The 14,982-nt window shown below is 40.0% G+C and overlaps 2 protein-coding genes across 7 annotated transcripts in view; one reads left to right on the top strand and one right to left on the bottom strand.

Moving 5' to 3' along the window:
• The window catches only part of wdsub1 (WD repeat, sterile alpha motif and U-box domain containing 1), a 64,629-nt gene extending 53,002 nt beyond the window's left edge, over positions 1-11,627 (top strand). Inside the window, exons 10-12 of the mRNA XM_078228316.1 lie at positions 1,796-1,936; positions 3,438-3,640; positions 9,859-11,627. Of these exons, the coding sequence (XP_078084442.1) occupies positions 1,796-1,936; positions 3,438-3,625 (329 nt within the window). The 3' untranslated portion in view covers positions 3,626-3,640; positions 9,859-11,627. The remainder of the gene's footprint in view (positions 1-1,795; positions 1,937-3,437; positions 3,641-9,858) is intronic.
• tanc1a (tetratricopeptide repeat, ankyrin repeat and coiled-coil containing 1a) overlaps positions 4,041-14,982 on the bottom strand; it is a 156,594-nt gene continuing 145,652 nt past the window's right edge. For all 6 annotated transcript variants that reach the window (XM_078228302.1, XM_078228305.1, XM_078228300.1 and 3 more), the window contains 2 exons: positions 6,326-6,426; positions 4,041-6,173 (listed from right to left, as the gene is read on the bottom strand). In XM_078228302.1, the coding sequence (XP_078084428.1) occupies positions 4,856-6,173; positions 6,326-6,426 (1,419 nt within the window). In that variant the 3' untranslated portion in view covers positions 4,041-4,855. The remainder of the gene's footprint in view (positions 6,174-6,325; positions 6,427-14,982) is intronic.

Raw genomic sequence — 14,982 nt, forward strand, 5'->3', positions numbered from 1 at the left:
CGGAGAGGAATTTCCCAGATTTTTTTTCCCCATATTGGCCCTGGGGTTTTTCACTCTGGGTTTTCGCCTCTCCCTGGAGATCACATGGTCTGGAATGGGGGGGTGGGGGTGAGTTAATAGGTTGTAATGAACAAAGCATCGTAGCTGTGAGGGACAGCTCGGTGGATAGGATATTGGTATGTAGATAGGCTGGAAAATTGGGCGGGGATCCTGGATTCAGGATTCAATCCTGGACCGGGGAGCGGCGCGGGCTTGGAGGGCCGAAGGGCCTGTTCCTGTGCTGTATTGTTCTTTGTTCTTTGACATGATGAACTGCATGATAGTGGGCCCATTGGTTGAAATTTTTTTGTAACTCGCTAAATTCCGGGAGGATACCGTTGGATTGGAAAACAGCCAATGTGACACCCTTGTTCAAAAAGGGAGAAAGGCAGGGAACTATAGGCCAGTTAGTTTGACATCTATTATTGGTAAGATGCTGGAGTCAATAATCAAAGAGGAAATAGCTAATCACTTAGGAAAGCTGTATATAATCAAACCTAATCAACATAGTTTTATGAAAAGTAAATCATGTTTGACAAATTTGCTCGAATTCTTTGAGGATGTAACAGGGGGAGTAGATAGAGGGGAACCTGTAGATATAGTGTATTTAGATTTCCAATAGGCATTCGGCAAGGTGTCGCATTAGAGGCTGGTGTACAAAATAAAAGCCCATGGAATTGGAGGAAGTGTGTTAGCATGGATTGAAAACAGAAAGTTGGAATAAATGTGTCCTTTACAGAATGGAACAATGTAACTAGTAGAGTACTGCAGAGATCAGTTCTAGGTCCGCAATTGTTTACTATTTACATGAATGACCTGGAGGAAGGAACAGAATATAAGGTTTTTCAGATTTGCTGTGATAACGAAGCTAGATGGAAGGGCAGGTTGTGATTCTACAACGGGATATACACAGTTTAGGTGACTGGGTGAAAACTTGGCAAATGGAGTTTGTGAGGAAGCGTGAGGTCATGCATTTTGGTAGAAGGAAAACGCAGAATATTATCTAAAGGGAGAGAGACTGCAGGTGAGTGAAGTACAGAGGTGTTCTCGTGCATGAATCCCAAAAGCTAGCATGCAGTTCCCACAAGTAGTTAAGGCGGCAAACAGCATTTTGGCCTTTATTGCAAAGGATTTGGAGTTTAAAAGTAGGGAGGTTTTATTGCAATTGTACAGAGTGTTGATAACCTCATATGGAATACTGCTTACACTTTTTGTCCCCCTTACCGAAGAAAGGATATGGTAACATTGAAGGCAGTCCAAAGGAGATTCACCAGGCTAATTCCTGGGATGAGAGGATTGTCCTACCAAGAGAGACTAAATAGTCTGGGTCCGTATTCCTTGGAGTTTAGAAGAGTGAGGGGACCTGACAGTGTAGGGGTGATATGTTTTCCACCAGTGGGAGAGTCTTGAACAAGGGCTCATAGCTACAAGATAAAGGGCTGGTCATTTAAAACGGAGGTTTGTAGAAATTTCTTCTTGCAGAGGGTGGCGAATCTCTTGAATTCTTTGCCCCAAAGGGGCTGGATCATTATAAGTAGTGACGGATAGATATTTGATAGATCGAGGAATAGAGGGCTATGGGGAAATGGCACAGAAAGGGAGTTGAGTCTGGCATAGATGAGCCATGATCATATTGAATGGCGGGATAGGCTTGAAGGACCTGGTGGCCTACTCCTATTGCTTGTGTTCTTCATTCCATCAAATAACATTCATGTTGTTGTTTCATGTACACTTTGGCTTGGAAATCATGTTGCAGGGTCACTTGGACTGCGTAATAAAGCACTGCGCAAAATTGAAGAGCTAAAAGCCAAACTGGAATCCATTTGTATTGGTGTACCAGATGAATTCCTCTGCCCAATATCCAGAGAGATCATGACTGATCCCGTGATTGCTTCAGGTATTTAGATTAAATCAAGTATATAATTGTCAAAGTTGGATCATATTGTGTATAGGTTAAGCGTATGAAAATTTGTTTGTTATTTCTTTCCTATGCCCAGCACTTGCTGGATGGATTCTCAGTTTCAAGGAGCTAAACTGAAACCTAGCTCTTTCACAATTTGGGGAAAAAAATTGGATATTAATTATTTGCTTAATACCTCTGAACTGGGAAAAAATAATACGCCAGATACACCTGTAAAAAGATGAAGTTTGCCTACAAAAATGCAGTATTGGAGCATTGATGCAGCCACATCACTGGTTTAAGCCAGAAGCAAGTGTTGTCTCCTCCATTAAGGTTTGGAGTGGCAGGTTCCCTATTGGAGCATATTCCATTGTTGAATAGGGGAGATAATGTTCATGTAGCACTCTTAAATAACTAAGTCTCACAACACCAGGTTAAAGTTCAACAGGTTTATTTGGTAGCACGAGCTTTCGAAGCGCTGCATTCACCTGATGAAGGAGCAGAGTTGGGTTCACAAACAGGGCCTATATAGACACAGACTCAATTTGCAAGGTTGGAATGTGAGTCTTAACAGGTAATCAAGTCATCAATGAAGACGAACTTTTCACCAAGGTTATCCCCACACTCTCACTACTTGCCTTCAAACAATCACGCAACCTCAAGCAGACCATTGTTTGCAGCAAACTACCCAGTCTTCAGGAGAACAGTAACCACAAGACCACACAACCCTGCCACAGCAACCTTTGCAAGATGTGCTGGATATCGACACAGATGCCACCATCTCACGAGAACACCATCCACCAGGTACACGGTACATACTCATGTGACTGGGCCAATGTTGCCTACCTCATACGCTGCAGGGAAGGATGTCCTGAGGCATGTTACATTACGAGACCATGCAGACGCTACAACAGATGAATGGATACCACTCGACAGTCACCAGGCAGGAGTGTTCCCTCCTTGTCAGGGAACACTTGAAAGCAGCCTTGGAGGCTGAATGCTGAAGACACATGACAATGCAGAATCGCCGAGCAGAAACTGATAGCCAAGTTCCACACGCATGAAGATGGCCTCAACCGGGATCTTGGGTTCATGTCACACTACCTGTAACCCCCACGATTTGCCTGGACTTGCAAAATCTTACTAACTGTCCTGGCTAGAGACAATTCACACCTCTTTAACCTGTGCTTAACCCTCTCTTCACTCACATTGTCTGTACCTTTCAGACTTGATTCCCTGTAGAGACTCGCATTCCAACCATTATCTTGCAAATTGAGTTTGCACTCACCTGATGAAGGAGCAGCACTCCAAAAGCTCACGCTACCAAATAAATCTGTTGGACTTTAACCTGGTGTTGTGAAACTGCTTACTGTGTCCGCCCCATTCCAACGCCGACATCTCCACATCTTAAATAACTGTCAAGCCGACGGGTTGGTCTGTGGTACGAGCTCCTTTTTGCATGCAACACTTACTTTCAAAATGTTTTTTCCTGTGATAGATGGCTATTCATATGAGAGGGAAGCCATTGAGAGCTGGATTAATACTAAAAAACGTACAAGTCCTATGACAAATAAGCCATTGGAGTCATCTTTAATAACACCCAACAGAACACTTAAAATGGCAATTGACCGCTGGATAGAAGCCCAGCAAGTACTCCAACTGCCAGCAAACCAAGGCTGCAATTAAATTGTGAAATATTGGGTTAGTAACATTTCTCTTAATACTGTATCAATTAATGAGTAATACAAAAAAATCCAAAATGTTGAATTTAATTTGTTCCTAATTTAAGTGTTAGCATTTACAACTGGACAAATAATATCATGGGCTTCAGGTCTAGCAGATGTCTGAGACAGGAGTTGAATCACAGGTCTTTAGCTGCTACAATACACAATGATAGCTTGCATTTCCTGGGGAATACAGGATCAATAAGGTTTAAAGAAAATTTGTCAATACAACTCATTCTATATAGCAATTGACAGAAACACATGCCAAGGCCAGATCACTGTTAGTTACAGGTTATTGGTGCAACTAAAGCTGTGGGAAGAACCTTCTTCCAAAGTTTTGCATGCCAGGATGAATTTAGTCTCCAGGGAATGAGTATTGGCGAATGAGATATCCACATTTATTGGTGCTCATGGTTTAAGCAGAAATACAATCTGGTACAAGTAAAGACAGTTCACAACCCAAATATTAGAATATATTTTTGTATTTTATTTTGAATTAATATGCCATATATATTCCAAGAAAGAAAATTAGTCAAAATAGAATGCTATAAGAAATAAATTATTACAAGTTTATATTGAAAATAGTTGGTGCTCCTAAACATAAAGACATAGCTTATGTAACTAACAAAAGTCTTGATTTTACAAATTAAAAGCATAAGCAAATAAATAGTATTGGAAAATTGATAGAACCATTGTATTTATATAATTTTTAATTTGATTAGTGTGCAACATAATCCTTGATTACAGATGAGTACTTCATTAAGCTTTTAAAGATTACATAAGTTATTCTACAAGTGAAGGAATGGAATTTGTCCAAGAAATTGCAACTTAATGTGGCTGTTCAACAACTCCCTTTTTACTGATAACAATGCATGTTCTCTGTTCCTTAACTGAATCTATACAAGATAATTTAAATTACAGCAAAAGCACTTCAGGACATTTTATAATTTGTACTTTTAATAAAGTGCAGTTATTGGTTTGTGTTAAATGCCATATTACAATACTCAGTGCAATAGCCAGGTGGATTAAAGCTTACTTTTTATAACCAACATGCAATGCTGTAGCATAGTCAAATTTTACTGATAAGCACCATACTGACAATTACAATACAAGTGGCTACAAATTCTACAATTAGATTACAACATACAAAGTAGTAATTTTCAACTGATGCTTACAGGTAGAATAATCCAATTTACACATTAGATTCTATAAAAGAACGCTTTGGTTTTACAGAAGTAATATTACTTGAATGTGCATGAGATTGCAGTTTAGAAACACTCTGTGGAACCATCAAGGGTGAATTGGGTTCTTGAAAGTTTGTAGCTGTCTGACATGTCTTGGAATGCATTCCATTGGGAAGATTCCCAGCAGAGCCCTGAATTGGAAGTTTTATATGGTCATGATAGGTACTAACAGATTTGGCGAATTGTGTATCACAGTGAATGCTTTGACCACCACCAATTGAAGTTGCATTTGTAATTATTCCATCTGTTGATTGATCATGCCATATGCGAATCTGTTGACTGTTGGACTGATGCTGCTGGGTTCTTGCTGTTTTGTCTATTATTCCCATAAATGGTGTAGTCCTTGGTCTGCATTCAGCCCCACTCAAGTTTTTGTTGGACTTCTCCATCTTGTATTCCAGGCTGTTTTTGATTTGAGCTTCTGAAATTTGCCCAATGTCAGAGACACTGCTGTTGGAGGCTAGACTGCTAGTAGAACCAGAAACTTTCATGAATGTTTGATGCACAGAAACATTTGTTATTGATCCATCCTGGTTTATATCTGAAGATTTTGCTTGAGTTACATTTTCTGATAAATCCATAGTTAGCTGGGACTGTGTAAGTGGACTTTCTGCTGGTATTGTCATACTTGTAAAAGTGTCAGTTGTAGTAAGTTCACTGTTCTGCAAAGACTGAGCAGAAGCCACCCTTTCTCCAGAACATGCTCTACTCTTGACTGCAGATTCTGTTTGTTGCACATTTCTATTGCTTGGCAAGGGAATTGGAGTTTTACCGCTGTGTTGATAACTTGTAGCTCTTCCCCCAGGTTGTAATAAATTCATATGCTGGTTTGTTTTCACAATTTGAGCTTGTTTGGGAGGTTGTGTAACTAGTCCTTGCTGTGTGAGTGGTTCTCGAAGGTACTTGTGTTTAGATTTATTCTGAGGAGAGACAGGCCTTGGATTCTGTTGAGAACCTGCATCATTTTGAAGTCCCTTTTTAAATGGAACTAAACTTGGAGAATGTCTTGCTGGGACAGATTGAATTTCAGTCGGTGACCCAGCACTAGGCTCATCGGTGCCAAATAATGAACTCTCAAGATCTTGATGTAGTAATTCCTCTTCTTCATTATCAGATTCATTGTTTTGCTGTGGTTGCTGCTTCTGTTGCACTCGATGCAGCTGTTTGTATTCCTCTTCAATCCGAGCCAGAAGCCGCTTAATTTCTCGGTTGTTAGGACAAAGCTTAGCAGCTTCTTGTAGATCTGAAAGAGCTGCAGAAAATTGCCTGTGGAAGAAAAATAAGATTCAACTAATGGATTGGAATTCTGTAGCTATTTTCCTACTTTAGTAACAAGATGTCAAGAAACAGCACTTTTTTGTATAATTTATCAAGTGGGTTGCAAAGATATTTTGGGAGGTGTGGGTGGAACGTCTCACCTGCTGCTCCTTTTAGCCCTTCCTCTGGCATAGTAAGCTTCATGTGATTTTGGCTTTAATTCCAATGCCTTAGAAGCAAATTCCTCTGCCATTCCAAAGTCCTGCCAGCAAACAAAAGGAAAACAATGTGACATTTTGTCCCTGATCAGTTTTTCTTAGGTGTATAAATATTGTACTGAAAGAGGAATGAGAAGGCTAAGTTGTGTTTGGAGTGCACAGAACATGGGAAATAAGGTTTGAGCTGCAGGCACTCTAAGATCATGAAGAGCAAGTGACAATATTGAAAGAAACACACTTGAAAGGTGAGGGTGGTCAAAACCATGTGTATATAGTATCATAGGCCACCAAATTGTGGAAAGGAGATAGAGGGAGCAATTTCTGAAATATACACAAGTTTTATGGTGAGTGAGTTTTCAGCCCAGCAGAGTAGTTCTGGAAAAGGACAAGAAACAATCAAGTGTAAAAAGAAACTTGACTGCAGGACTAAATTCAATGAATTGAAGAGAAATGAATTTAAAAATGATAGGCAAAACAATAATTGTACATTGCCTTCAAAAAGGCAATGGTTTGGGTGATAGTCCATGTTAGGGTAAACAACTGAAAAAAATTGAATTGCCCTGAAGCTCAAATATGTAAGATTGAAAACTCAGGGTTGCAAAATAAATTTTGAGTTTGGGGAAGGAAGTTCAGATATTGAAGCAGCATCAAGACCTTTTTTCTGATAAGTGGCAACTAACATCTGTGGAAACATGACATTCATTGGTATTATTATAGATTCCCCACTCTCAACATCCTGGAGGTTAGTATTCATCAGAAACTGAACCAGCCCTATAAATACTGTGGTTCCAAGGGCAGATCAAAGGTTGTAAAGTCTGCAGAGACGGTGGTTCCCAAATCTTTTTCACTGGGCTGCACTTTCGGAATAAAAATTTGCTCGCGCCACACGGAATTTTTTATTGGTAAGAAATTAAGAAATACAAAAAAAAACAACTCCTAGCAGTGCTTGATTCATAACATAGAACACAACTACTTTATAATATCATGGAACATCCAGAAAGTATAAAACAATCACTTTGGAAAAATATCTAATCCATGTTTAAAATGTTTCTTTGATTGTCCTTGAATCTTGCCGCACCCTTTGGGAACCACTGGATTAGATCATCTCCTGACTCCTCAAAGCCTGTCCACACCATATGAAAGTATGCTGGGTCAGTGCTGTACCAACAACACGAAGTTTAGCAGCCCATCAACTGCTTCCACCTGAGAGAAGCTCAAGCCCTTGAAATATTTTTTATATTATTTATTCATTCAAAAGCAGAAAGTTAAGTCAGGAACCAGATGTGAACTAAAGGAAATATTTTTTGAATGCTGCTCTGAAAGGGTGGTGGAAGAAAATTCAAAAGTAGCTTTCAAAAGGGAATAGGATAAAATGAGGAAGGAAAGAAAAAGCATGTGGGATTAATTGGATAACTCCACCAAAGAGCCAACAATGGCATAATGGGCTGAATGGCCTTGGCCCAAGATGAATCTAATTGATACAGCAAAGTAAGTCAAACCAAAAGCTGGTAAGTGAGAGAAGTTCAGTTTAAAGGGCAAAAGCAGGGAATGACCTATAGAGGATGTTTATGAACAAGGGAGCCAGGATTAACAGAAGAGTGATAAGTTGCGATAACTGTCTAGACAAACGAGAAAAAAAATATTTTAAAAATGCCTTTCACAACCACATGTCCAATTTTACTTCTGAAGTGTACACATTGTGGTAATGTAGGAAACATGACAACCAATTTGCAAACAAACAATGTGAAAATGATCAGATAATCTGTTTTTGTGATGTCATTTGTGTGATAGATATTGGCCAGGACACTAGTGATAATTCCCCTACATTTTAAAATAGTACTTTGGGATCTTTCGACAATCAACTTTAGTTTAAACCTCGACTGAACTGTGAGCCTTGATTTCTGTATTGAAGTCCTGAAATGGAACTTGAACCCATAACATTCTGACTCCAGCAAGAGTGCCTACCAAAATGAGGTACAACTGCCACAACAGAAAATGAAGCAGAAAGGTTCAGGAACATGCATTAGTCTTAGTAAATGTGGCATCATTGGTCTCTGAAATGGCGGAATAAGAACAGGGTTCTTGAAATAGAGGCAAGAAACTGAGGGGAACGAAGGCGGTGGAAATAATGTCCAGATTGAGACGTATTAACAAAGCCTGCAAAGGTACTCAAGGTTACATCAATGAATAGATACAAAGCTCTGTTTTATCAAAATAACAGTAAAGGTAGTCTCAAAAGTGGTAGTATGCAGAAGAGAAGACATTTGGACTGAGATATAGTTTGCAAGTCGCAAGGAGACTACACTCAAAAGGGCTCTACTAAGGAATATGACCAACCCCATGTGCAGTAATGGCAATTCCACTAGGATGGTTTATTTACAGAGAGAGCAGAACATATCAAAGAAAGCACTACAGAGATGAAGAGGTACAGTAGTCCATATAGGGATAAACAACAGAAACTTAGGAATGCAAAATAAAGTTTTACAATAAACTTTAGGAGTTCGGGCAAGTGAAATCACAGGGTAAATTGAGGATGTAAAACAAATGCCTGACAACTTGGTGCTTAAATAACAACATTTCATAAGTAACTCAGAACACATTCAGATAAAAGAAGAATGGTATAAGATAAGGCAGCACCTAAAACATAAGAAAAACAGAATTTAGAAGACCGATGTAGCAATCAGAGTCATAGTCAGAGTTTTACAGCACAGAAAAGCGCCCTTCACCCATCTTGCCTGTACTGGTCAAATACCTATCCGTTCTAATCCCATTTTCCAGCACTAGGTACATAATATATGCCATGAAGAATCATTTAAACTAGACAATGTAATGGTTAAGGGCAGGGACTAAACCATATTCCAGACAAGCAGCTTACTGAGTAGAAACTGGCTATGGACAACAATATATAGAGTGACATACAAGAATTGGAACCAAGGAATTGATAGATACTAAGGGACAGGAAATGAAGTTATCCACAAAATGCATCTGTAGGATACTAAAAGCATTAGAGACAAAGTGCCAGAACTGGAAACTGATGACAATAGGGAACAGAAACAAGGCTGAGGCCAGAGCATGGAAATGAATTTAACGCTCAGTAGATTTGTGTGTTCAGAAAACAAAAGTGCACAGACAACAAGCATACACCTGTATGTCAGGAACACACTGCAGAGGTAAATGAAATCAATTTGAGGGAATAAGCTATAAAATGAACTACTCTGGTCAGAGACTTAAATCTATGAAATATAAGCTTACGCCCGGGGTATATCACAGACCTTCCAGCCAGCATCAGGAGAAGGGCAATTTGGTCTGGAGATTAGGAAAGGGTTAAATGCAAATGAATGTGGGAACAATGAAACAAAATGAATTGGAGTAGGTTGCTGTATGGCACATCAGTTGGCAAGTAGAACCTTCAGATTTAGTTTAATCTGACATTTTTGGGATTATAAAGGAAAAATAAATCTCTTTTCTCCCTGCAGGATTTGTAAAGTGAAAGAAAATGCAGAAAAATGCTGAACAGATAATAGGAACTAGAAAACCATAGCAACAGAGGATAAATACAACAGACGAAAATCCTGAAAATTGCAAATGGCCTTAAAGGCCAAGTCCTCACGTGTCTTATGAAGAAAAAAAAGTTACTTGAACATTTCAACTTGCAAAATTGGCTAAGGAGATATTGGTAAGTAGATAGGGGAGTGAAATAAAAATAAATCTGAATATTTTACATTAAATTGAGTGTAGAACAAGTTGGGACATTGATTTAAACTAGTAAAATTTACAACTGATGTCAGGAGAATTACTTACACATCAATATATGGAAAAAAACTATAAAAACAGGGCCAATGGTAGACATAAAAGCTCTGGAAATTGATGAGAAATAACTTGGACACTGAGACAAGGAACATGAGGTTATTTTTGCATGAGTGGTTTAAGATTGGCTGCCAGGCCTGCTTCATCTGTAACTATCTTACGAAATGGGCCATACACACTTGTCCAAAATCTATTTTAATTTTCACGTACAACTAGCAGATTTATTCCATTCTTTGGATCCTAAACTTAAATTGCTATCAGATGCTTAGTTTTTAATTTATTAATACTTTCCTTGCACGAGTATGCACAATTATTATTGAAAATAACAAAAAAATCAATGGTACCAAATTTGGGAAAACGCTGGAATTCTTAGAAAGCTAGGTTTCCAGGCAGGTTGTTAACAAAAGAACTCGCACAACAAACAGCTAGTAAATTGCTGGTTGATAATTGAGTCACAAGTGCCATAAACCTGCAAGATAGCAAACTTAAAGTCAAATTGATGATGCAGCACTCAAAATAAGCATTCAGTAGTACTCTTGAGGAGACTGGTTTGGATTATAGACTGACCATGCTGGTGTTAAATGCAAGAGAATGTTAAATATGTATATTAGCCTAAAATGGGGTGGTTCTCAACCATTTTAGCCAATACTGATATCTAGGAAAGATCTTGGTGACTAGGATTACCATTTTCATTATAGGTTGAGGTTTAAGCTCACAACAGATTGGTTTCAGTCATTTCTGAGATAAAATCAGCAATGCTTTTCTCAAGTGTGAAAAAGGCAAGAAGGGAGAGATAAGGAGAAGCAAAAAAAAAGCTACTTTTTCCAGAGTGCGGTGTTTAAGTACATAATTGCTTGAACAAGACTTGCTACTATTCTACAGAAACCGAAGTGGTGGGAGCAGGGCAGAGAGCACAAGCAGTTATAAGTGAAACTGTAAGGTTAAAAGTTTATACTGATAGAAGTAACATGTAAATACTATGGTATTGCATTTTGTAAGGTTGTAGTTCTAAATTAAAGGAGTTTATTGACAATCTCGAGAAACATGTCAGGTTAGCTCAAGCACATGACGACAATTGAAGAAACATGAGATTTCAAAGAGGACCATTTGAGAGTTGAACAAAGCATGCTTCAAATTCAGTCAACTTGAAAGACCATGCATGTCCAGACCCAATGTAACCTATATGCTAAAGCTTATGACTTAACATGAAATACAAACTGTAAATCTGGCTTTGCTAATCCATATACCTTAAACATTATATTTAACAATGTTATGGCAAATTGAGAGAACTCAGCTGCAATGGAGGATGTTTTAATACACTTAAATTACATTTGTGCCTGTAATGATCCACTTTGTTGGATTAACACCTGTTGTAATTCCCAGCCATGAGGTGCTGAATATGTAAACACAAATAAAACAGTTTTGACTTCATCTTTAATGACCGTCAAAGTTCATTTTACTCAAACGTTGTACAGGAATCAGTTGGCTTGGGATGAAATTATTAAGTAAACTTAACATCGGAACGGTAGATGGGTATAGGAGAAATCCAGCTCTACGTTTGCATGCATCTGTTACGAAGGGCAAGGCTTGGTTCCTAAATTGACCCCCCCATTCCCCCCCCAATCCCATATTCACTGACACCCATTTGACCATGCCATCTCATGATGCCTTGCTAGTCCCACAATGTCAATTCTAGACAAGGCCATCTCTCTCATCACTTCTTGCATCACTTCCCATCCACATGCCCATTACTTGCTCCGATCCCACCTCCTGTGTTAGTCCTTGGCATAAACTATCCCCCAGGTAACCTCGAATTCAAAAGGGCCCAATTATCAAGCTTTTAGCCCTCCATTCGCCACAACATTTCTGCAGTTATTGATTTTCTTGAACATACCCTCACTTCTATCCTTGATGTCTTAGGACCCAATAAAACTAACTCCCTCACCTTAGCACTGCCCTCATTTCAACTTCCTTAAATCCAAAGGATGCAGATTTGAAATGATGTGGCAGATATTCTGGTTTAGCCACCCACTGCCAGATCTGTAAAGTTGATTTAAAGAACCATTATATCCTGCTCTCATCTGCAAAAACTACTCCGTATTCCAGGATCATCCTGGAATGCAAAAATAACCCCAACTTTCTTTTCTCTACTGCAAACCATCTCCTTAAATCCCTGCCTCCTCACAAAAAAGTGATTTGTTTCATATTAAAGGGGACATAATAAGTACAAGTTGTTGTCTGATTTTTTACAGATATCAAACTTACATCGTGAATATTGGAAATGTCAATAATCAGCATTAATAGGCATGTTCTACCATCCATAGGTTACCTTAGTCCACTCCTTTTCTTATGCCAAGTAATGTGTAGCTAGACCAAGTTTTGTCTCACCACAATTTAGGTTGATTGGCCAGGTTAAAAATTGCCCCTTAGAGTCCTGGGATGTGTAGGTTAGAGGGATTAGCGGGTAAAATATGTGGGGGTAGGGCCTGGGTGGGATTGTGATCGGTGCAGACTCGATGGGCCGAATGGCCTCCTTCTGCACTGTAGGGTTTCTATGAATTCTAAAAAAAAAACAATGTGGCTTACAAAGCCCCCATATAGCCCCTAGAATGTTTGTTGAAAATGCCAGTAGGACAAGTTAGTGAGTTTGAAATTTCTGCAGAAGACGACTGCTCCAATCACAGCTCATTTCTCTCCTGCATTTGCTGCTGATATTGAACCCATCAGCAGCAAACAAGCAAAAGGAACAGGCTATGACTGGAGGAACAGAAAACACTTGTGCACTTGGGGCTGCCATGCTCCTTTCTCACTCCACCCCATGGCTTACAATGCTTTGGTCTGGCTCCAGGCCACATTCCCCCAGTTCTTTCTCTGTTTCCCTGGCTTAGGACCACATTCCCCTATTTCCACACTGCAATCTACTGGCTCCCAGCGCTTCCCTTGGCAGGCACCCGTATTTGGTGTCACTAGACCTGCCTTGCTCCAGGCCTCACATCCATTCTCATTGCACCTCCCTGGCTCTTGCAGCCAATTTGATGAGTGAGGAAAGGAGGGTGGGTGGGTGAATGTGTATGCCAGAAAGAGCATATGTGTGTGTGTCTGAGGGAGAAGGGTGTGTGTGTGTCTAGTTCACATTCAGTCTCAAGATTCTTATTCACCCTCACTCCTCACACACCAACAGGCATTCTCACAGTGGTGAGATTGGGAGTGTGAGCTGCATTCACACTGTCCCCTTTTACACTTGAATGGTTGTTCTAATTTCAAAAATAGAGTAATAAATAAATGAGTCATAAATAATCAATGTGTTATGTATTTTTTGTTCCGCAAGCTATTTATTTTCATATGCATGCCTTTATTTTTTGAAAGCCAGTGGATGTTATTTACTTGGATTTCCAAAAGACGTTTGACAAGATGCCGCATAGGAGGTTGTTGAGTAAGATAAGAACTCATGGTGTCAGAGGCAAGGTACTAGCATGGATAGAAGATTGGCTGACTGGTAGAAGGCAGAGAGTGGGGATAAAGGGGTCCTTTTCAGGATGGCAGTCGGCAACTAATGGAGTTCTGTATGGGTCAGTGTTGGGACCACAACTTTTCACTCTCTACACAAATGTTCTAGATTAAGGAATCAAGGGCACTGTGGCCAAGTTTTCAGATGATACAAAGATAGGCAGAGGGACAGGTAGTATTGAAGAGGCGGAGAGACTGCAGAACGTCTTCGACAGGCAGGTTAGGAGAGCAGGCAAAGTGGTGGCAGATGGAATACAACGTGGGCAAGTGAGAGGTTATGCACTTTGGTAGGAAGAATAGTGGCATAGACTATTTTCTAAATGAGGAAAGAATTCAGAAATCGAAAGCGCAAAGGGACTTGGGAGTCTTAGTTCAGGATTCTCTTAAGGTTGACTTGGTGTTTGGGAAAGCAAATGCAATGTTAGTATTCATTTCGAGAGGACTAGAACACAAAAGTATGGATGTATTGCTGAGGATTTATAAGGCTCTGGTGAGACCAGAGCACAGTGGTTAGCACTGCTGCTTCACAGCTCTAGGGACCTGGGTTCGATTCCCGGCTTGGGTCACTGTCTGTGTGGAGTTTGCATATTCTCCTCGTGTCTGCATGGGTTTCCTCAGGGTGCTCCCGGAGGAAGTCCAAAGATGGGCATGTTAGGTTGATTGGCCATGCTGAAATTGCCCCTTAGGTGTCCTGAGATGCATAGGTTAGAGGGGTTAACGGGTAAATATGTAGGGGTATGGGGGTAGGGCCTGGGTGGGATTATGGTCGGTGCAGACTCGATGGACCAAATGGCCTCTTTCTGCACTGTAGGGTTTCTATGATCGGACCACATTTAGAATATTGCGAGCAATTTTGGGCCTTATATCTAAGAAAGGATGCAATGGCCTTGAAGAGGTTCACGAGAATGATCACGGGAATGAAAAACTTCTCATACAAGGAGTGTTTCAGGACTCTAGGTCTGTACTTGATGGGAGTAGAGAAGGATGAGGGGGGATCTTACTGAAACTTACAGAATAATGAAAGGCCTGGATAGAGTGGACATGGGAAAGTTGTAGGAGACACCAGGACCCCGAGGGCAGAGTAAGAACTGAGATGAGGAGGAATTTCTTCAGCCAGAGGGTGGTGAATCTATGGAATTCATTGCCATAGAAGGCTGTGGAGGCCAGGTCATTGAGTGCATTTAAGATAGAGATAGATTGGTTATTGATTGGTCAAGAGACCAAGGGTCACGTGGAAAAAGCGGGAAACTAATCAACCTTGATTGAATGGTGGAGCTGACTCGACG

Source organism: Mustelus asterias, chromosome 14 (assembly GCF_964213995.1).
Source record: "Mustelus asterias chromosome 14, sMusAst1.hap1.1, whole genome shotgun sequence".
In the NCBI taxonomy this organism is placed as follows: Eukaryota; Metazoa; Chordata; class Chondrichthyes; order Carcharhiniformes; family Triakidae; genus Mustelus; species Mustelus asterias.